Below are 23,595 nucleotides of genomic sequence, written 5' to 3'. Positions count from 1 at the left end.
TCCGGATGCTCCTAGGAGGTCCGTGGGCATGGCTATGTTCATCTCCCTTGTCAGTTTCTTGTTTTTAAAATTCTTTGAGTTATGGTCACGGTTCCTTAGAAATGATTTGAAGGGAAAAAAATGTTCTTTTGCTGCCTGCAAAACCCGCTGGCCTCAGAGGCGCTTGCTCGGGAATAATGGCACTCGAAGCGGAGAAGCGGAGAAGTGGAGAAGTGTCATGATCAGCTTGCCAACATTTGGAACCGGTGCAGAAAGGACAGGGCTAGAGCCGTTGAACTCTATTGAAATCCATTGGATTTAGAAGCTTTTCAGAAACAGAGAAATCCCCAACAATGAGGGCCTGTTTTGTAAACAGAAAGAGCTGGCCTGTGTAGGAGTTGGGTCCCAGGCATTGTTTTTGAAAGTTGAACTCTCCTTGCTTAGTTTGGGTCATCTGAGATGCCTCTGATAAATGGGTTCCAAGAATTCTATTCTCTTGGTCTCAGATGGGAGCCTGTGTGTTTGTGTTTGCTTGTGTGTGCTATGCACATGCACAAGGCTTCACCTGGTTTACCTCTGAAGCCTCTGGTGCTTCAGTCATTTCAAGAGCACCGCACCATGGCCTCTATGTTGCGCTACTGTATTCTTCTTAGCTTGTAAGAGAGAACTCTGTGGTCCTTAGTCCTCACCCCGTTATCCAGCTCCACGATGCCCAGAATGCTTTTCTGTTAACCCTGGCTCAAAGTAGACAGGGCGTGCTTGGCCACAGTAGGGGAGATAGGGGTTTAATAAAGTCTGGAGATACAGGTTTGCAAAGGAAACTTAAATTTCATCTCCTGAAGCAATAGCCAACTTAATAGAAAGGAAATCTGCAGTCTCCGCCTACGGTGTAGCCGGGTTCGTTTTGCTTGGCTCCATGTTAGGTGCGTGGCATCACTTCCCATTTTACAGATGAAGGAAATTGAGATTCACAGAGGTCAAATGGCTTTTCTTGGGTGACAATAATTCCTGGGAGTCAGGGATCATATCTGTTCTGCATTCCTGCTCCACTTCTTATCCACAGGCACGTGTGCAAGTTCCAGTAGAAATGGAGTGAGGGGGGACACGTGGATGGAGCCCCTCCCCATCTAGCAAGCTTCTGGAACTGGAATCTAAACCCGGTCTAAATCGTTTCTGCTGTTATAAGGACTTTATCTTTCAGAGGCTGAAAGTGGGGGGTGGAATATTCTAGGTTTGAAGTGAAGAGAAGAAAAGCCGATTGTCCTTGTAGGATACCGGAGGAGTGAGGACAATGTCACCCTGCACACATTAAGTCCCGCACCAATGCACAGGCCTCTGCCCACTATTGAGAAAACAGGAAGTGATTGTAACAGCTCGCTTTCCAACCAGTACAACTTCCTCCTCCAAGCTCAGGCCTCCTGCTTTCTATTTTTGTCTTCGTGTCTCTTTGAAACCCCTCTCTTTGTGGGGTAATATTAGACTCAGACATCAGGGAGATGGATTTTGCTTTCTAGACAAAAATAGCTAACGAACCGTGGGGCTAGTGCAAGGTAAGATTTGCATGAACGGATTTAGACTTGTCTGCAAGGGAACAAATGAAAGGTGTCGGATGGGTGATTGGTTCCTGCTTGGTCCTGACCCGTGGCTTTCCTTGGGCCATTGTGTGAGCAGTACAAGTCATTGCCCTCCACCGGGTCCTAGAATCTGATCTTTTAGCTCTGCTACTGGGGCAGAATCCTTAACCTTTCTGTGCTTCACTGACCTGTAGGTAGGGCCAGGGATGGTAGCACTGAGAAGTGAAATACAGTGCTTAGGATGAACACGACAAAGTTTGTTTTTTGTTATTAACCAATTAAATGCTTTGTAAATTATGTTGGGAATCCTTTTGGGTTAAAGGTCTAAAAATCTTTTCATGTAAGAGGATTTTGAGTTTTTTAAAGCCTTTAGAATACTAAGGTGAAGCCGGGCGGTGGTGGCACACGCCTTTAATCCCAAAACTCGGGAGGCAGAGGCAGGTGGATCTCTGTGAGTTCGAGGCCAGCCTGGTCTACAAGAGCTAGTTCCAGGACAGGAACCAAAAAAAAAAAAAACCTACAGAAAAACCCTGTCTCAAAAATCAAAAAAAAAAAGGATACTAAGGTGAATTATGGACTGAAACCTGCTGTGGTCCCTCTTCACGCTGCTTTCAGTGTGCGTCTCCTTCCCGTTGAGTTCCGAGTGAATGAAGTTCTCTGTGTCCCTTGCCTCTCATGCTACACTGGTGTGACTCCCCAGGGCGGGGCAACCACTGCTGGAACCTCCTGAGGACCTGTGGTCAGTGTGTCTTTTCCCATCTACCTTCAATGTTGGGGTCCCTCACTTATACCCACCTCTTGTCCACACTCGTTTTTTCCTGTTTGAAGATTTATTGTTTTAAAGGGAGGACGTGAGTGAGTGTATGTGTATGAGTATGTGTGTGTTTGTCTGCATACACTCACGAGTACGGGTGACTGTGAGGCCAGAGACGTCAGATCCCCAGAACAGGAATTACAGTCAGTTGTAAGCAACCTGGTGTTGGCTGCTGGAAACCGAACTGTGGTCCCCAGGAGGAGTACAAACCTTTAACCCCTTAACATCTTTCCAGCCCTGCCCTCATTTTTCTTTTCCCCTGTCAAGATCTCTATCATGAGCCTGGAAATCCCTAGGTCTGAGCTTTCCCACCAGACAGCCAGTTCTTGATTTCCGTCCCCACTCCGTGGTGTCCTGCCCCTCTACCATTTCCAGTTCCCCTCAACAGAGATTTCAGTCTTTACGGACTGAATTGGGATCTGGCCGAGGAGCAAGGGAGGTTAGCAAAGATAAAAGGTGAAGAACTAGAGGTAGAAGCCCATGAAGGAGAAGCCAGCAGTAGAGGAAGAATGCGGGGGATGGGGGAAGGTGAACGGCCAGAAAGCAATGGATGGTTCCTTCTGGTTGACCCAATTCTGTTGTACTGGATTTAAAATCTTTCTTACAAATATCCTCCATCAACCAGCAGACAGACTGAGCTTTTAAGTGAGGGTGTGGGTTGCTGGGGAAACAGCACTTGACCCACAGGCTGCCTTTGCTTTGCTTTGGTTTTTGTGTGAGCTGTTCTGCCTACCTCATTGAAGATGATAAAGTTGCTTTATACTGCTACCTGGATTTAGAAGGGAAAGAATTAGATGTTTGGTGTCAGCACAGAAGAGGCCAACATGCCGCTTTCCTTGGTTCTAAATCCAAATTGGTACACCACCAGCTGTTCCCACCGTGCCACTGGGGTTCAGCTCTGATGCGATGCGGGCTGTGCAAGCGATGTGCGTTCATGTGAGGTGGGCGTCAAGGCCACCCTGACTCCAAGGAACAGCTTCAAGGTCACAGGCAGCAGTGAGTGGTGGGGTCTGAGGATGACAATGAAAATGAATGGCCAGAATGGACAGGTCAGGCTGTGGTGGCAATGTCTATGCCGGCCTGGTAATTCTCAGAGCCCTTAGGAAGCCTCCAGACCGAAGGCAAAAGAGAAAACCCGGATACCCTGGAAACAGCACCTTTAATCAGACGGCTAGAGTCTGCCTGATAGATTCAACCTGAATTTTTAGGGAGGGAACTCTCTGGAACCCTTGAAATCCTGGGGACTGTTCAGTCTCTGGGCTGCAAGGTTGGTGGTCACCATCCTCATGACTACACAGATGGCATCAACATGGTGTGGGTTGCCCAGCTAGTTAACAGTGGACCATAGCTCTGTGCAAAACATCTGACAAGGGAAAAAAAGAGGGAAAATTACATCGTGTGCTGATTGATGCTCAACGCCTAGCGAAGGCATGGGGGAGGGGTGAAGAAGGGGAAAATTACATCGCGTGCTGATTGATGCTCAACACCTAGCGAAGGTGTGGGGGAGGGGTGTAAAAATGATTAAATATATACCTGTGTGACGGAAGGAAGCTTAAAGGAGTTGCCAGAAACACGGTCACAGCCTGGTTTTTCACAGAGCCCGTCGGTGTCACACAGCAGTGGTAGCTGCGTGGCCGATGTGTGCTTCCTTTCACTGTATTCTCCCCTGTTTCCAGTAGCTGAGCTGGGCTGCCCATAGGGCATCTCTCTGCAGACAATGTGGGAGGAACATAGACAGATGTGTCATATTATGAGAATCAGGAACAACTGAGATGTGTGTGCCGTAGGGCCAGAGCTGTATGCCTAACTGCTGCCGGCATGGTCCATGGACCAGACCACCAGCATCAGCGCTTCTGGGAGGCTTGTTCGCTGTTGCAAGTGTGTGTGTCCATGGACCACGAGCACCAGCGCTATTGGGGGGGCTTGTTAGGAATGCAGAACCTGAGGTTCCACTCCAGACCTGCCGAATAGAATATTCATCTCTCCGAGTCCTCCAGGTAATTCATGCTAGAGTCCACAGTGTGGTGCAGACTCTGGCAAGACAGGGCAGGGAAGGGCAATCTGTTCTTCCGAGAGAAACTGGTCCTGGGGGAGGTGCAAGCTCTCAGCTGTGTGACAGCCCCAGATACCCTCCCCCCACCTGCACTACTTTTGGGTTCACAGCCGTGGCTGCAGTTTCATCTCCCTCTCTTCCAAGGGCTCAGCTGCTGAGGTGGGAGTGTTGAGAGCACTTTGCTGTATAATTAGACCTTCACAATCCAGTGTCACCTCTCCTAAGGTGTCATGACATACTTGTTTGTGATGGTGGCTTGGGGGTACTTTACAATCAAATCTCCCAATACTTGTGATATCATTACCGTGATCATGATATAGAATATTTAATCACTGCAAACATTCTAGTTCCTTCTGTTGTTACACCTTTCGGTTTCATCCACATATACACCTGTACTTTTTAAAAAACATACATATATAATCAACATAGTTGTTGTAATACAAGCGGTGGGGCTGCATCCCCAGCACCCAGGCACCCGCATGGCTAGCTTATGCCCCGAAATAATTACACGGAAACTGTATTCTTTTGAACACTGCCTGGCCCATTAGTTCCAGCCTCTTATTGGCTAGCTCTTACATATTGATCTAATCCATTTCTAATATTCTGTGTAGCACCACGAGCTGGCTTACCAGGAAAGATCTTAACATACATCTGTCTGGAGTGGGAGAATCATGGCAACTCACTGACTCGGCTTCTTTCTCCCAGCATTCTGTTCTGTCTACTCCGCCTACCTAATTTTCTGTCCTATTAGGGCCAAGCAGTCTCTTTATTTAACCAATGAAATTAACACAGAACAGAAGACTCTCCCCCATCACATAGTAACAATAAATCATTTTTTAAAAGTATAGGTGTTTTGGGAGATGGCTTCATTGGCAAAGTACATGGACACAAGTGCAAAGATCTAAGTTCAATCCCCAGAACCTGGGTTTTGTTTTGTGTTTTAAAAAAGTGTTGTTGTGGTTCAAGCTTGAAATCCCAGCTCTGGTGAGCTGGAAACAGGCAGATTCCTGGGACTTGCAGACCAGCCAACCTCACCTACTTGGCAAGCTCTACGCCATTGAGAAATTCTTATCTCAAACAACAAGATGAACAACTTCCGAGGAACAACAGCTGTATTGTCCTGTGGCCTCTAGGGTCACAATGTACACACATGCACGTGCACCTACACAAGCAGGAACACACACACACACACACACACACACATGAAAATAGGTACTTAGAAGCTCATTGAAATTAGTGAAAATTTTCTCGCAGAAAGTAGAATAAGTGTATCTTAGAACACTGCTCCCCCCAAAGGTAAGTGTCTAGGTTCCCGCTTGGAGGGCTCAGTGGTCTAGGCCCTTGCCCATAGAACATCCCCTTCTCCCACCTCTACCCAACAACCTTCGGAGACCCCAAGCAGCCTACACACACACACACACACACACTACCATCCTTCTCCATATCTGTGACCACCAGAGCCTTGGCCCAGACTGACCCTGGAGAGGAGCCCCAGAACCTTATCAACATCCACTAGAGGCACAGATTCTCCTGCACCCAGAGGAAATTCATACCAAAATTAAATCAAGAACAGATAAATAATTTAATATAAACCTGTAACCCCCTAAGGAAATAGAAGTAGTCATCAAAAGTCTCCCAATCAGGGCCAAATGGTTTCAGTGCAGAATTCTACCAGAATTTCAAAGAAGAGCTAATACCTATACTCCTCTAATTATTCCACACAATAGAAACAGAAGGAACATTGACGAACTCCTTTTAAGAGGTTACAGTTACCCTAGTACCCAAACTACACAAAAATGCAACTAAAAAAGGAAATAATAGACCAATGTCCCTCATGAACATTGATGCAAAATACTCAAAAAATACTGGCAAACCAAATCCAAGAACACATGAAAAAAATTATCTACCATGATCAAGTTGGCTTCATCCCAGAGATGGAGGGATGGTTCAACACATGAAAATCTCTATCAATATAATTCACCATATAAATAAACTGAAAGAAAAAGAACATATCATCATCTCATTAGATGCTCAAAAAGCATTTGACAAAATCCAACACCCCTTCATGATAAAGGTCTTAGAGAGATCATGGATACAAGGAATGTATCTAAACATAATAAAATCAATATGCAGTAAGTCAACAACCAACGTCAAATTAAATGGAAAGAAACTCAAAGTGATTCCACTAAAATCAGGAACAAGACAAGGCTTTCCACTCTCTCCATACCTATTTAACATAGTACTCGAAGTTGTTGATGGAGCAATAAGACAACAAAAGGAGATCAAAGGTATACAAACTGGAAAGGAAGAAGTCAATCTTTTGCTGTTTGCAGATAATATGATATATACATAAGTGATCCCAAAAAATTGATGAGGGAACTCCTACAGCTGATAAACAGTTTCAGTCATGTGGCAGGATACAAGATCACCTCAAAAAAAAATCAGTAGCCCTCCTATATACAAACGATAAAGAAGCTGAGAAAGAAATCAGAGAAACATCAACATTTACAATAACCACAAATAACATAAAATATCTTGGGTAACATTATCCAAGGAAGTGAATGACAAGAACTTTAAATCTTTGAAGAAAAATTGAAGAACATACCAGAAAACGGAAAGATCTCCCATGCTCTTGGGTAGGTAGAATTAACATATTAAAAATGGCAATCTTACCAAAAGCAATCTACAAGTTCAATGCAATGTCCATCAAATCCCCAGCACAATTCTTCATAGACCTCGAAAGAACAATACTCAACTTCATATGGAAAAACAAACCCAGAATAGTCAAAACAATCCTGTACAAGAAAGGATCTTCTGGAGGCATCACCATCCCTGACATCAAGCTCTATTATAGAGCTACAGTAATGAAAACAGCATGGTATCGGCATAAAAACAGACAGGTTGACCAATGGAATCAAATTGAAGACCCTCATATTGATTCACACACCTATGAATATCTGATTTTTGATGAAGAAGCTGAAATTATACAATGGAAAATAAAGAACAGATCTTCAACAAATGGTGCTGGCATAACTTGATGTCAACATGTAAAAGAATGAAAATAGACCCGTATCTATCCCCATACACAAAACTTAAGTCCAAATGGATTAAAGACCTCAACATAAATCCAGCTACACTGAACAGGAAGTGGGAAGTAGCCTTGAACATATGGGTACAAGAGACTACTTATTAAATATAACACCAGTACCACAGGCACTGAGAGCAGTAATTAATAAATGGAACCTCCTGAAACTGAGAAGCTTCTATAAAGCAAAGGACACAGTCACTTAGACAAAACGGCAGCCTGCAGAGTGGGAAAAGTTCTTCACTAATCCCACATCGGACAGAGAACTATCTCTAAAATGTATAAAGAACTCAAGAAACCAGACATCAAGTTGTCAAATAATCCTATCAAAAAATGGGGCACAGATTTAAACAGAGAATTATAACTGAAAAATTGTAAATGTCCAAAAGACACCTAAGGAAATGCTCAACATCATTAACCATCAGGGAAATGCAAATCAAAACGACTCTGAGATACCATCTTATACCAGTCAAAACGGCTAAGATCAAAAACACCAATAACAGCTTATGCTGGAGAGGATGTGGAGTAAGGGGAACACTCCTCCATTGGAGTGCAAAATTGCACAACCACTTTGGAAATCAGTGTGGCCATTTGTCAGAAAACTGGGAATCCGTCTACCTCAGGACCCAGCAATATCACTCTTGGGCATATACCCAAAAGATGCACATTCATACCACAAAGACATTTGCTCGACTGTGTTCATAGAAGCATTATTCGTAACAACCAGAACCTGGAGGCAACCTAGATGCCCCTCAACCAAAGAATGGACAAAGAAGATGTGATACGTTTGCACAATAGAGTACTACTCAGCGGTCAAAAGCAATGGGATCTTTAAATTTGCATACAAATGGATGGAACTAGGAAAAAAACATCCTGAGTGAAGCAACCCAGGCCCAGATAGACAAACATGGTACGTACTCACTCATAAGTGGATATTAGATGTAAAGCAAAGAATAACCAGCCAATAGTCCACAATGCCAGAGAAGCTAGGTAACAAGGAGAACCCTAAGAGAGACATATATGGATCCCCCTGGGAAGGGGAAACAGACAAGACCTGCTAAGAAAATTAGGAGGGGGGAAGGAAAATGGGTGAGGGAGGAGGAAAGCATGAGGGAACGGGATGCTCAAGAAGTGAACGGTCAGTGGGGAGAGAAGAAAGGGAAATATCGTGATTAAAGGAGCCATTAAAGGACTGGTGAGGGGCATGGCACTGAGGGAAATTCCTAGGAGTCCACAAGGATGACCCCAGCTAGGACTCTAGGCGGCAGTGGAGAGGGTACCTAGACTGGCCTTCCCCTGTAATCAGATCGATGACCACTTTAATTGTCATCATGGAACCTTCAACAGCAACTGATGGAAGCAGATGCAGAGATCTACAGCAAAGCACTGGGCTGACCTGTGGGAGACCAGCCCAGAAGAGGGAGGAGCGATAATATGAGCAAGGAGGGCTCATGACCATGATGGTGATATCCACGATCAGCTGACCTGGACAGTTGGGAGCTCACTGACTCTGGACTGATGGGGGCGGGCACGACACGGACCACACAACTTGGGCAGTCTGTGGGGTCAGTGGCAGTGGTACCGGGACTTGTCCCTGGTGCTTGAGCTGGTGTCTGGGGGCGCATTCTTTTTGGAGGGATGCCTTACTAGGCCTGAATGTAGGGAGCAGGGCCTTGGTCTTGCCTTGGAGTGAGGTGTAGGGCTTTGTTGGCTCCCCATGAGAAACTTTGCTCTTTTTGATGAGTGGGGAGTGGGGGTGGAGTGGAGGTAGGAGCAAGGATAGCTATGTAAAATGAAAAAAGATTATATTTAAAAAAATCTTAGAGGAGGGAAATGGGAGGATGGGAGGAGGTGGAAATTTTTAATAAAAAAAATCTTAGTAAAAAAAAAAGAACACTATCCCAGTAATTCAGAATATTGTGGAGGGCAGGCTTATTTCCTGGGACTAAATGTGGGGGAAGATTCTTTTTGTGCTTTGTGATGTCTCAAGCCTTATCCTAGAGTAAATGATTAAACAGCTCATTTACATACAGTTGCTGTGGGAGAAAGCTCCAGCATTGTCCTTTAGTCACCAGACTAACGACTGAGATAAGCGTGAACAGCCAGGTCACAGGAGCAGCTTGGATAGATAGGTGTGTCTCCGTTTTACTGAGGTACTGATGTAGTCTCGCATAATTTCCAGGCAAGATCCTTATTTTGAGTTCATGGATTCTTAGCTCATTTGCATGTTGGTGTTGAGTATGAATAGGTGAGGGAAACCGTCATCGCCTGACTTGTAATCTAGGGATAAAGACACATAGCAAAGCGGTAAGACAGGAAGAGGATTCTGGGCGCCAGGTGGAAAGGGGAGGCGGCCGCAGATGGTTGCCTTTGGGCATGCTTGCGACTAGGAATAGAGAGTCCTTCCTGCTGGGCAGCTGTGAAGCATGAGGCAGTAGGTGCCAGGCCTGTCTGAGCTGAAGGCTTGGACTTGAATAGCTGCCTTATGGGTGACTAGCTCAGGTCATCTTCCGCAGGTGTAGTCCATGAGACTCACAGTCTCCCACCAGTGGTTTGGGAGAAGACACACAGAAGATCGGAAGCTGATGAGATGACCAGTATATAGTGAAAAGGATTAGCAATTGAAAAGGATGTCACGTGACTTGAGAGATCAAATGTAGTATATGTACAGGTGGTGTCTTGTGCTTTGATAGACAAAATAGAGCCAGGTAAGCTTAGCAGAATCTCAAAAAAACCAAACCAACCAAGCAAATAACAGCAACGGAACAAAAGAAGTTGGTCCGATTGCCGGAAAAATGAATCTCAAAATGGGCTGTTTCTTCTTTTAATGTGTGATGTTCAACTCAGAAAATTAAAAAATTCCATCATGGTTTGCACCATTTAGACAAAAAAGTGGTGTTGTGCCTTTGTGTTTGTCTCAGCACGTAGCCCTTGAGGTTGGCTTGAGGTGGAGACAGCCCAGATACTTACAGAATGAACAGATGAAAGGGTCAGAGTTGGTTAAGTCAGAGCACAGCAATTCCCAGGGCTGCTCAGCAGAAAAGCCTCTTTGGGTAGATTGAGAAAGGCCCAGAAGCCAATTGACATCCGAATGTAGAAGTAAGTGCAGCTGTGTCAGCTCAGCCTCATTTCTAACACACAGAACTTCTAGAAATAGAACGGGTTGCCTAGTGCATCCCCCATCAGGAGGCATTGCGGATTCCGACGTCTGCCTGTTGGCACAGAGCAGAGAGGTCTCCTTTCTGGGGTGAAATGCCAGGCAGTCTTGGAAGGCTGTGCTCTGCTCCAGGAGTCCAGAATTCTGTTTCCTAGCAGCCTTCTCGTCGGGAGAAACAAATCTCCTACTCTATTCCTGGAACACAGCTTGGGAAAGAGGTTCTTTATTTGGGGGGAGGGGTCTTTATTTCTGTCTCATAATAGCGCAGGCTAGCCTTGAACATGCTAAGGAGCTGAGGCTAGCCTTAAATTCGTGATCACCTGCTACCACGTCTCAAACGCTCAGATTCCAGGCTCGGGCCACCACATCTGGCTGTTTCCTACACCGCATCTTTTGGAGTGTTACGAACACAATTCTTCAGACTCCTAACCATGCCCTTGACCTTGGCAGCTCTCTCTCCACCCCTCCCACCTATCCCCGTACAGTTACTCGTTCTATTTCCTTTCTTGGCAAAGGGGACACAAGGTTGGAGGAGCAGCACCTCTACAGTTCAGTTACCACCTGCAGTCAGCTTTCCCCGAGTGGTTGGGGGCTGAAGTGATCTCTGAGCGACTTATGTCTTATGTGTTTGACTATTTAGACAAATTGGGCCGTTGTTCAGATCACACACACATTTCTCTTTTTTATTCCTCATGGCTTACTCTGTCAGGTGTCAACGGTGTTTGGGTCTTAAAGCATCTCTAACTTGAATTTCTGAAACTACTCTAGGTATGTCAGACGACATAATAGAAAACAATTAGACGACATATTGCTTCTTCCTAAGATCTAAGCCAAAAGGTGCCGCTTGCTAAATTACCTGCTAGACTTTATATATTTTACATATATAGTTTGCTTTTTAGTGGTATTTTAAAATTATTTTGTGTATGTGTGTGTCTGTGTACCGTATGCATACAATGCCTTGTGGAGGCCAGAAGAGAGCCTCAGATCCCCTGGGACTGTAACTACAGATGACTATGCACTACCATGTGGCCACAGGGAATTGAATCCTGGTCCTCTTGGGAGAGCAGCCAGCTCTCTTAATCTCTAAGCCATCTCTCAGCCTCAGGTTTTGTATTATGTCGGTTTTCTGTTATAGACAAGTTCTGGCTGGGTGTGGTAGCTCACACCTGAAATCTCAGCACTCAGGAGGCCGAGGCAGGAGGCTCATGAGTTTGAGTAGGTTGGATTATGTGGTAAGAGTGTCCTAGGGAAGGAGAATGGAAGAAGAAGGGATGCATTTTGGGAAGGATGATGAAGAGAATCTCCTGCTGTGTTCAGGTGTGGGAAAGATGGGGACAGTTTATTACGATCGTTCATGATCTGCCAGAGGTGGTGGCGCATGCCTTTAATCCCAGCACTCGGGAGGCAGAGGCAGGCAGATCTCTGTGAGTTCGAGGATGGCCTGTCTACAAAACAGGTTGCAGGTTAGCCAGAACTACACAAAGAAACCCTGTCTCAAAAAAACAAAAGCAAAACAAAACAAAAAATTTTCCCTGATTAATACTTGTTCTTAAACAAGGAAGAGGAGCAACAAGAGCTTTTGAAGAGGTTTTTCACCTCTTCCATCGACGTGAGGCCACTGAGTGTCATCTACAGAGAAACGGGGCTCACAGAATGTGGAAGGGAACCGTGTGCAAGAGCTGTGTGGTCCCAGGGGCTCTTTATTGGATGGGAGAGTATGCGGATGTGTTTCTAGAATGCCTGAGACAGTCTGCAGATGTTGATAACCAGCCCTTCGGCTGGATGCATCCTCTCCTTACAAGATTATACTTTTCGTCCACCATTCTTGGGTCTATGGTTGATAATGCCTCCTCTACACTCCTTGTTAGTCAAGGATAGCATAAGGCAAATCCTAAATTGGCCCTTTTCCTGTCCACCCGAGAGGAAGTCCGCATTACCCCATGCCTTGGGGCTATCACATGTGCCTATAGAAGTTGCCCCTTGATATTCAGTGAAACACAAAGTTTGTTACTTCAGCGTGTATTTTGTTTAGAAGACTTGTTCGGTTCTCCTTTTCTAAATCCAGTTAAGTCCTAACCCATTGAAAACTCCGGGGTGGGTAATAAATGCTCTTGGTACTTCCCTGCTCCTCAGTCGGAATAGGCCATAGGGGACTTCCTGTCTTCCTCCCCCTCTTCACTCACGGATCTCTGCCAGATACTTATGAATCGGAATGCAGTTTCTCTACAGTCATGAAGACCTCCGTTCCCCTCTGTCAGCAGGGCGGTTTAGCTTTTTCCAGTGTTCGGTTTTTCTCTCCTTTCTCCTGGGGTTTGTTTTGCCTCTGTGGAACTTAGCCTTCTTGTTTCCTGATCCGTTTCTGGAGTCCCATCTGTTCTGGAGACCGCGAACTCCTTATTCGTCTCTCCAAGGCAGCACAGTGTGTGTGCAGGGGAAACAAACGCCGTGGAATCAGAGAGAGCAGCCTTTCTGTCCAGGGGAAGGGGGGAGAGAGAGGCCAGAAAAGGTGGCCGCTGCCCCAGGGCTGCAGGCCCACAGGTGTGCGTTTGGGAGCCTGAGCTCACAGAGAGCCAAGTACCTCTCAATGGTGAAAATAACTGCTTTTAATTCTGCTAAGGCTAACGTGGAGCCAATATATGCAAAGCATTGTCCTTGTATGGAGGGAGTAAGTGGTTTTGTGTGAGGACAAATTGTATTTTTTTCTCTCTCTCTCCTTTTTTAATAAACAATCTTTATTTTCAGTTATCATGTCTGTTTTACCTGAGTACTTTAGAAATAATGTGTGTGCCCTCCCTCATCACTTTAAACACTCGTTTTCTTGAGAAAGGGTCTGCCCATGAGCCAACTGTGCCGAAACAAAAACATGAATTTGTTCTCATGTTGTACTTGATTGCGAAAGTGCCCCACATTTTAGAGAGGCTTGCGGTGGTCGAAGAGGAACCAGGTGCAAAGTAAAAAATGAGATGAATGTACAAGTGAATGAATAGCTCAAGTACAGATATTGAGCAATAGCTGCCAAGTGGTCACATCGGATGGCGTCTTTGGGTTATATACATGGGAAATCAGACGTAGAGGAAGTCAAGAAAGTCTGCTAAAGTTGCATGGTCGCTCTCTCAGGCCACCGACGTCTTTCCCTGCCACCCCATCAAACCACTTTCCCACCCGGATGTAACCCGAGAGTGTTCATGCCATAGGCTACAAAGGCTTCCTTTCATATCCCGATCTTACAGCCATCACCTGGGTGTCCCCATGTAGCTGCTCAGGTTTTGAATTACTTCACAGGTGGGGACTGGTGCATTGACCCAGACTCTGGTGAGCATTTCTTCTGATAGAATTTTCACGGAGATTTTCAGCAGGCAGCTAACTTGATGCTAACTAGTCATGTTAACTAACTGACAGGAGACCTTTGCGCTTCCAAAATGTGTTTTCTAGATAATACAATTGGATTATTTTCTTTGCTACAGGATACTTCTGACTTCGGTGACTTTGCTGTCTATATACTCAATAAACCTTCTGTTGATTTGTTCCAAGGAAACGGGTAAGCTGAGATGCACGATTTTGTTGTAGGCAGGATGCTGATGGGCAATGTCGTTTACAGTGAACTCTCAGTTGTCCCTGTTTTTCTAGTTTGGGATCACTTCATTTTAAAGGCTTCACTGTTTCCTTAGGTCTTTGTAAACCCCGAACAAAGATCCTGTGCTTTTATGTCATAGCTTCCAAGGTCTTAAGTAAACAGGTCTTTTGTGCTCTTTTGTGCATATTCCAAGGGGAAAATGTTACTCCCGAGGCATTGTGGGAGTGAGCGTGCTACCCGGGACTTGAAGTCCTCTGGCCAGTGTAACACCTGACGTGTTTATTTTCTATTGCTGGGACACCGGATCATGTTTGCAATACTTTGACTTTTACATTAGCTAAAGCCACCTTGGCCAGCTGTTGTATACAGATGACTGGAATGTTTTGTAATAAATTCAGGGTCCGCCCATTATCTAGTTTAAACATCAGTCTTACATGAGGTTGAGCAAAGGTTTAACTATAGCCTGACCCAAATTGCTTCTTGTGAAATTATGAACTTTTGAAATTGTGAACTGCCAACAAGAAAGATAAACTTCTTTTTCCTTCCTTCCTGTTCTTTCTTTCTTTCTTTCTTTCTTTCTTTCTTTCTTTCTTTCTTCTCCTTCCTTCTTTCCTTCCTTTCTGTAAATTGGTTCAGGAATTTACTATTTATTGAAATGAACTGGTTGATCACTTGAGAATTTTTCTACAGCCAAAATTCTCTTCAGGCAGATTTGTTTGCACTTTCATTGGGTAGTTGCTTGTCTTTGTACTGTATTTCCATGTTATGAAAACTCTTGCGTAGTGACTACTAGACATTGTTACATTTAAAACAGGAGGGATTGATGGGACATTATGAAGATACTTCTCGTAAGTTTTGAAAAAAGTGTTTGACAGCTTCACACGTTTATATAGTGAATTTTAGTAGTTTTGCCCCCATCTCCACGCCTTCCAACTAGAACCCTTCCAGCAAGTCTTCCCCACTTAATTTTGTATGTGGTCCACTGAATTTAGCAATTTCAAGCACAGGTGGGAGATTGGTTACTGGATCAAGGGCAACTATTGGTGGCTACGCCACTCAAAAAAATGACCCCTTCTCCAACCATTAATTGTCAGTAGTTCCTCAGGGAAGGGTGGAGCCTCATGGGCCCTCCTTGGTCTGCGATGAAATTTCTGTGGGCCCAATCAGGTCCAGGCTTTGTGCAGACAACCACAGCTGCAGTGGGCTCCATAGTGCAGCAGTTGTGCAGAGTCTGGTAGACAGCATCTTGCTGCACCCCTCCCCATCCTCTGGCTCTTCCATCCTCCCTGCACCCCTCCCCATCCTCTGGCTCTGCATCCTCCCTGCACCCCTCCCCATCCTCTGGCTCTGCATCCTCCCTGCACCCCTCCCCATCCTCTGGCTCTGCATCCTCCCTGCATCCCTCCCCATCCTCTGGCTCTGCATCCTCCCTGCATCCCTCCCCATCCTCTGGCTCTTACATCCTCCCTGCACCCCTCCCCATCCTCTGGCTCTTCCATCCTCCCTGCACCCCTCCCCATCCTCTGGCTCTTACATCCTCCCTGCACCCCTCCCCATCCTCTGGCTCTTACATCCTCCCTGCACCCCTCCCCATCCTCTGGCTCTGCATCCTCCCTGCACCCCTCCCCATCCTCTGGCTCTTACATCCTCCCTGCACCCCTCCCCATCCTCTGGCTCATCCATCCTCCCTGCACCCCTCCCCATCCTCTGGCTCTGCATCCTCCCTGCATCCCTCCCCATCCTCTGGCTCTGCATCCTCCCTGCACCCCTCCCCATCCTCTGGCTCTTACATCCTCCCTGCACCCCTCCCCATCCTCTGGCTCTTACATCCTCCCTGCACCCCTCCCCATCCTCTGGCTCTTACATCCTCCCTGCACCCCTCCCCATCCTCTGGCTCTGCATCCTCCCTGCATCCCTCCCCATCCTCTGGCTCTTACATCCTCCCTGCACCCCTCCCCATCCTCTGGCTCTGCATCCTCCCTGCACCCCTCCCCATCCTCTGGCTCTTACATCCTCCCTGCACCCCTCCCCATCCTCTGGCTCATCCATCCTCCCTGCACCCCTCCCCATCCTCTGGCTCTGCATCCTCCCTGCATCCCTCCCCATCCTCTGGCTCTGCATCCTCCCTGCACCCCTCCCCATCCTCTGGCTCTTACATCCTCCCTGCACCCCTCCCCATCCTCTGGCTCTTACATCCTCCCTGCACCCCTCCCCATCCTCTGGCTCTGCATCCTCCACAGCCCTTCTTCCATGATGTTCCCTGAGCCTCAGAGGAGGTGATGAGTTTTCCTATTACCTTTAGCACTGTGGCCCATTATAGCTTTTGCATTAGCTGCCCCCACAGCAAGAAGCCATTATTTTCAAAGGGTGAAGCAGGGCTGGAGTCAAAGTATGGGTGGGCTTCTTACTTCAAGGAGAAGACAATTCTCTGTTAGCCTAATCAGTTCAGCACATTGATTCAGAGGAAATCTTTTTTGGTCTCAAGCATGAGGGTCTTGAAAAATCAAATCCCTAATCTTTCCTTGTAATATTCCGGAAGCCAGTGTGACAAAGGAGAAACCGTGCTGGTATCTGACATTAGACAGGTCAAGGTGGTTCCAAATGACAGTGCCTTCGCCCTTCTAGTGCCGAGGTTTGAGTTTGGGAAAGGCTGAAGGAGCTTGAAGAGTAACACGCAGCATAAAGAGATGTTCCATCTCGGCTCTCAGAGACCCATCGTTTCTTATACTCCCAAATTCAACTTTTTAATAGGCTGCATGGTTTATGAAAAGCTTGGAGAACAAGTCTTTGGCACCACGGGGAAGCTGGTGATTTTCGGAGCCACCTCTCTACAGAACACTGGTGGTAAGAGCCTATTTCTCTAACACGACTTGGCAGTGCATGGCTATCATTGGCTTTTCTAATGCTGGGGGTTGGGTGTCCACATGCAGTTTAACAAACATGGCACATGGGCAGTGCGGCAGAGGCAGCGGCGGGACGCTGCGGCGGAAGCTGATGTTGTCTGTGCTTACTGAGGAAAGCCTTGGAGCGGCTGCCAACTGTACCTTGTAATAAGAGCCATGGTATTGCATTTCTAAACTTGCTCTTCTTCCACAGCGATGCTGAGCTATCTCTTCATAGTCAAAAACGAACTTCCTTCGGCCATAAAATTTCTCATGGGAAAGGAGGAGGAATTTTCGTAAGCTTTCGACCTTTTCTTGCTTCTGGTGTGTGATGTAACTGAACTGATTGCTCCAGTGGTTCTCAACCTGGGGCTCGCGACCCCTTGGGGGGGTCAAATGACCCTTTCACAGGGGTAGCATATCAGATATCCTGCGTATCCAATGTTTAAATAAATACACATACATACATAAATAATATGCTGGGTGGTGTTGGTGATGCATGCCTTTAATTCCAGCACTTAGGAGGCAGAGGAAGGTAGATCTCTGTGTGTTCAAGACCAGCTTGGTCTACAGAACAAATTCCAGGACAGTCAGGTCTACAGAGAGAAACCCTGTCTCAAAAATAAGACAAAATAATAATAATAATAATAATAATAATAATAATAAATTGTATGGTTGGGTCACCACAACATGAGAAACTGTATTAAAGGGTCGAAGCATTAGGAAGGTTGAGAACCACTGGCTTAAATGAAGGATGATCAAATTTTGTTTTATGAAAATTCTAGAAATAAAATGTTTTTAAGCCTGTTTTCTTCTGCGGGGGTAGGGTGGGGAGGCAATATAAGTGGAAGAATCAGAGACCACTTAACTGTAGATTCATCTGTCACCCTGAAAATGGTAGAGAGCCTGGATTCTGTCTATGTGCTATGAACAAGAATACATAGGAATATTTTAAACACAGAAGTAGGACATAGAAGAAAGAGAAAGAAAGAGAGGAAGGAAGGAAGGAAGGAAGGAAGGAAGGAAGGAAGGAAGGAAGGAAGGAAGGAAGGAAAGGGAGAGAGAGAAAGGAAGGAAGAAAGAAAGCTGAATCTACCTTCTTTCTAAAAGAATGTACCTTCTTTCTTAAAGAAAGTCAGCGACATTTGGGGAGCAAAATTTCCATGAACTGACATCATTAAAAATGTAATTTACCCCAGGGAGCGCTGCCAGCAACATTTGGCGCAACGTTATGTTTGACCTCTCCTCTAAGAGCCCTTGTCAGCCTGGTCTGTCCTTTTCCTTCAAGGGAAAGGAAAGAAGCTGTAACTCCCGTGTTCTCTTCAAGGTCAAGTGTGAAGGATCCAGGAGGGGGGAAATGCCTACCTGTAGGTTCTCCATCCTTCCTGATACCATCCACACAAAACAAAAGGGACATTCTCTTTAAATTATTGATAGGACAGGTTGTAACCTGACAGAATGCCACATATGCGGCTTGCTTTGAAGCTACATAAATTATTTAATTCATAGGAACACCACATCTAGCCAATGGGAGTGGGGGAAAGAAAGTGCCCCTTCCATAGGTCACGTGGGGAGAGGCAGTAGTAAAGGAGTGGCAGGGTTAAAGTATTTCACCAATAATCCTCAAAACGAAAATAGTAAAAGGTAGTGATAAAAATATTTTATATATACAGATGAATGAAAATGCATTGTAATGCATTGTGAAATTTTACATTTGAGGAAAACAATGTCACTTTCTAATTGGAGACTGTAACCTCGCCTCTTGCATGCATTTCAGAGCCTGGTACGTAGACGGCCGTGTCCTTGTTGTGATGGTTACCTTCGGCATAATCCTCCCGCTGTGTCTCTTGAAGAACCTGGGTGAGCAGAGACCTGGCCCTTAGCTCAGACTCTCTGGTTCCAGTCAGAAACGTTAGAAAACGAACACCTTTGCCTGTCTTCATTATGGCAAAAGAAATCATAAATTGCAACTGTTAACGAGACCTGGTGTTAATGTGAGATTAAAAACATGGGGTGACCTTCTGAGAAGCCCCTCCACCAAGCCAGAGCTGGAAGAGGGTGCTTCTGGGACTGCAATAGAAGTCTTACTGACTTCAGTAGCAAAAGTTATAGTCTGCCTAAGAAAAGCCCAGAAAATGGAATTCTCCTATAACGCTCTGGTTTGTTTTCTTTTGTTGTTTTTGTTGTTATTTCGTGGTGTTGGAAATCAAACTCAGGGCTTTGTGCAGGCTACCCGAATACTCTGCTACTGAGTTACACCCCTACCCTACATCCCGAGAATTCAGAAACAGGGTCTCCCTAAGTCTTAAACTCGAAATCACCCCACCTTAGTTCGTTTGTGGTGTTTAATATTCTGATCATTCATACTCAGAGATTTCAAGTCTGATAGCAAGACAGCAGAGAAGTCTCCCGAATCACCATTCAGTTTAGGGTGTAGCCAGCTCTGACTTCACCCAGCACAGGAAAAAAGAGAGACATTCAAAGTAGGCGATCTCCAAGTCAGCCGTTCGGTTTCGGCATTTGCTTTACGCTTGTATTTGGAGACTAGCGTGCCTGGAGTTATGGGAACTTCATACAGTGAATAATGAGGCCAGATTGCCATCTCTCCAAAAGGCTCCAAAATGCATTTTTAAAATGTGGGCTAATTCAAGGCGAAAGTTTGGATTGGAGTTCTCTCAAAAATAAGAATCGCAGGAGGTTTTGAATTTTTGTTTGTTTGTTTTGGTTTAGCTAATGTCAGAGCTGAAGAGCATCTATGAAGCTTACAAGTAGATTTTTTTTAACTACTTATTTTTCTGCTCTCTGGGTTTCGGTAGGCTTTCTGTCCTGCCAGTTAGTATAGAGAATGGTCCTTCCCTGGGGGATAAAGATACTGTAGCTCCTGATTTGCCATTGTGAACGTTGTGGTGACCACCTTTCGCTGGCATTCCAAGCGGAGTAGGGCCTGCAAAGCCTCTATTTTCAGTGGTTCCCAACCTGTGGGTCATGACCCCTTTGAGTGGGACCATCGGAAAACACAGATATTTTTACTTTGCGATTCATAACAGTAGCAAAACTACAGTTATGAAATGGCATTGAAAATACAGTCGGGGTCCCCACAGCATGAGGAACTATGATAAAGGGTCACAGCGTGAGGAAGGTTGAGAACCACCGCTCTGTTCCTGGAAGCTCACATCCAGTTGTGTTGGCCTCTCGCATAGAGAGAAGTTGATCAAACACGTTCAGGATTTTCACAGTCGGTGCCCAGGAAAGAACTCAAGAGAGGATCAAGGATAAAGGCTTTCCACTACAGTGTACCAACACAGGGCCAAAGCCAGGAGGCTCCTTTTTCCTAGATTCTGAGATCTGTGTCCTGGAATGTTCCAGGGACGCCTGGAATCAAAATACCAAATATGATGCTTTTATTCAAAGCCCTACTATATTATTTTGCCAAATAAAATAGCACTACGAATTGACAACATCTTGTTTTCATCTGGGCATGTGGGCATATTGGGAAGTCCCAAATTATGTTTGAAGTAATATGTTCAAGTAATTGATATTTTAATAATAATAATAAATATTAATAATTGTATTAATAAAATACTAATATATATTTTTCTTTTAAAAAGGGTATCTTGGCTACACTAGTGGATTTTCCTTGAGCTGCATGGTTTTTTTCCTAATAGTGGTAAGTCCTGATAGAAGCGATTGCTATGGTTTTGGTGTTCAAAGCTCTGTGATAGTTATTCATGATTTGGCTTTAATATAATCTCGGTTGATTCTCATGTGTTTCTCAATGCCAGGTTATCTACAAGAAATTTCAAATTCAATGCATGAGTGTAGAACAAAACTCAACAATCAGTGCCAATGTAACTGACATGTGTACGCCAAAATACGTTACCTTCAACTCTAAGGTAAGTTTGCTTAAAAATAAGTATGAGCTTTTTTTTAAGGGCAATATTCCTTGTGTATGTGTTGTAATCACCTGTTGAGAAAACTCAGTATTGTTCCTCTGTATTTTATAGTCCCTTCGTGGGCGCGTGGGCGTGCATGCACGTGCACAAACACACACGCATACACATACATGTTTTCACAGCGCACCCTTAGTTTCACATTCTTGTGACATCTCTCTGGATAGTTGTCTTTACATTTCTCTTCCCGTGTGGCGGTTAGTCACGCTCTCAGCTCACTGCTGCCATGTAGAGGTGGTGGAGGGTCATTACAAATGGGGACTTTGAAGACCTCTGTACTCGTGGGGTTTGGTTGGCAGCCTGGAAGACAGTAGCCTCTGCAGATAGTCACACACGGGGTCCTCCAACTGCTGTGTGAAAACAAGGGTCCTATTTTTGCATCGCTGAATTCCTGTTGGAAGATGCTTGGTACAGTTAGTGCATAAGATGATACTTTCCCTTTCTTTCTCTTGGGTTTTATTTTATTTTATTTTAGGGTTTTTGGGGTTTTTTGTTTTTGTTTTTGAAGAAACTTGGTTTGAGTCGTGTAGTAATAAGGGGAGCGGCGGCAGGGTTGCGTCCCCAAACACCCCAGCCGCCTGCCCTGCCCGGCTAGCTTATGCCCCAAATAATTACACGGACACTGTATTCTTTTAAACACTGCTCTGGCCCATTTCTAATAATCTATGTAGCACCCCTAGGTGCGCTTACCGGGAAGATTCTAGCCTAAGTCCATCCTGGGTCGGAGCTGGGGCATGGTGTGCGTCTTCCCTGGAGCAGGCAGCATGGCGTCTCTCTTGCGTCTGCTCTGGAGAGGAGAGCTGCGGAGTCTGACCTCACTTCCTCTTCCTCCCGGCATTCTGTTCTGTTTACTCCACCCACCTAAGGGTGGGCCTATCCAATGGGCCTAGCAGTTTCTTTATTGCTTAACCAAGGAAATCAACAGATTGATATATGACACTCCCCCATCAGAGTCGGGCATGGTAGCTCATACCTTTAATACCAGCACTTGGAAGGCAGAGGCAGGAGGATCTCTCTGAGTTCAAGGCCAGCCTGGTCTACAAAGTGAGTTCCAGGACAGCCAGGGTGCTTACACAGAGAAACCCTGTCTCAAAAAAACAAAAGGAAGGAAGGAAGAAGACGCTGGGGTTTGAGTGTTTAAAAAAAAAAAGTCATCTCCAAAAGAATTAATGGATTTCTTTCTTTATTGACTCTAAAAATATAGCCAAAGTAGTAAGCTGTGGAACTGAATTTTTCTAGATACCATCTTTTCTGTTTATTTTGTGTTTTGAGACAGTATCTCACTACTTAGCCCTGGCTGTCTTGGAACTTGTTTTGCAGACCAGGCTGTCTTGAACTCAGAGATCTGCCTGCCTCAGGTTCCTGAGTGCAGGGACTAAAGGTGTGTTTCACCGTACTCGACTTAGATACCGTCTTTTTAATTATGCAACGGGCAGATCACCTCAGTTATGAAGGGTGTCAGAGAATAGCAGTGCCTTGCCCCTTGCTGTCACTTGCAATGGAGACCTATGTACCTGGCTAGTGCAGCATAAACATAGCAAAGGTGTGCTGGGATACTTGACGCTCACCTTGGGAGTCAGGTCTGAAGCCCCTCTGTCAGAAGTGCCCTGTGGTTCTGCTAGATGAGCCTTCTCAGAAAGGCTGCTTCTATCTGGAGAGAAACCCTCCTAATAACCTCGTAATCCCAGGGTCCTGGGAGCAGGCTGATAGTGACAGCTTAGAAATATGACAGTTTTCTTTTTCTTTCATATAGACCGTGTACGCTCTACCAACCATCGCGTTTGCGTTTGTCTGCCACCCGTCCGTCCTGCCAATCTACAGCGAGCTCAAAGAGTAAGATCCCTTACGTGTTCGTGCCGCATTCTTTATTACCTGCCTCCTGCTAATGGGCAAGCTTTGCGTGAGAATAAACAAAGACAAACTCTTCACCCGGCTTCAATGCCCCTGCCGTTCTTGAGCAAGCTCTGAAGGAAGCTCTGAAGTCTGCAATATTTTTGGCTATAAATGAGAAAGTGATAAGCCGTTTGACCTTAATTAATTAGTTATTGGTGTGTGTGCCTGTATGTGTGCTACGCTTGCTGTCACTGTCCCTACCTTATTCTATTGAGAAAGAATATAACTAATATGGCAGCCAGCAAGCCAGTACCACCTTGCAACACACCTCTAACCTCCATCCCACCCTCCATCCCCCACCCTCCATCTCCCACCCTACATCACCACCCTCCATCCCCCACCCTCCATCCCCACCCTCCATCCCCCACCCTCCATCCCCCACCCTCCATCCCCACCCTCCATCCCCCACCCTCCATCCCCCACCCTCCATCCCCCACCCTCCATCCTACCCTCCATCCCCCACCCTCCATCCCACCCTCCATCCCACCCTCCATCCCCCACCCTCCATCCCCCACCCTCCATCCCACCCTCCATCCCCCACCCTCCATCCCCCACCCTCCATCCCACCCTCCATCCCCCACCCTCCATCCCCACCCTCTATCCCCCACCCTCCATCCCACCCTCCATCCTCCAC

General features: G+C 45.7%; 1 protein-coding gene across 6 annotated transcripts in view; it reads left to right on the top strand.

Moving 5' to 3' along the window:
* Window positions 1-23,595, top strand: part of Slc38a1 (solute carrier family 38 member 1) — a 94,474-nt gene that overhangs the window by 58,657 nt on the left and 12,222 nt on the right. For all 6 annotated transcript variants that reach the window (XM_075960468.1, XM_075960473.1, XM_075960472.1 and 3 more), the window contains 7 exons: window positions 14,127-14,200; window positions 16,988-17,080; window positions 17,333-17,414; window positions 18,896-18,978; window positions 20,727-20,785; window positions 20,901-21,011; window positions 22,822-22,901. In XM_075960468.1, coding sequence (XP_075816583.1) covers window positions 14,127-14,200; window positions 16,988-17,080; window positions 17,333-17,414; window positions 18,896-18,978; window positions 20,727-20,785; window positions 20,901-21,011; window positions 22,822-22,901 — 582 coding nt within the window. The remainder of the gene's footprint in view (window positions 1-14,126; window positions 14,201-16,987; window positions 17,081-17,332; window positions 17,415-18,895; window positions 18,979-20,726; window positions 20,786-20,900; window positions 21,012-22,821; window positions 22,902-23,595) is intronic.

The sequence above is a fragment of the Microtus pennsylvanicus genome, chromosome 2, assembly GCF_037038515.1.
Source record: "Microtus pennsylvanicus isolate mMicPen1 chromosome 2, mMicPen1.hap1, whole genome shotgun sequence".
In the NCBI taxonomy this organism is placed as follows: domain Eukaryota; kingdom Metazoa; phylum Chordata; class Mammalia; order Rodentia; family Cricetidae; genus Microtus; species Microtus pennsylvanicus.
The sequence above is the reverse complement of the archived record's forward strand: the minus strand, read 5'-3'. Positions and strand labels throughout refer to the sequence as shown.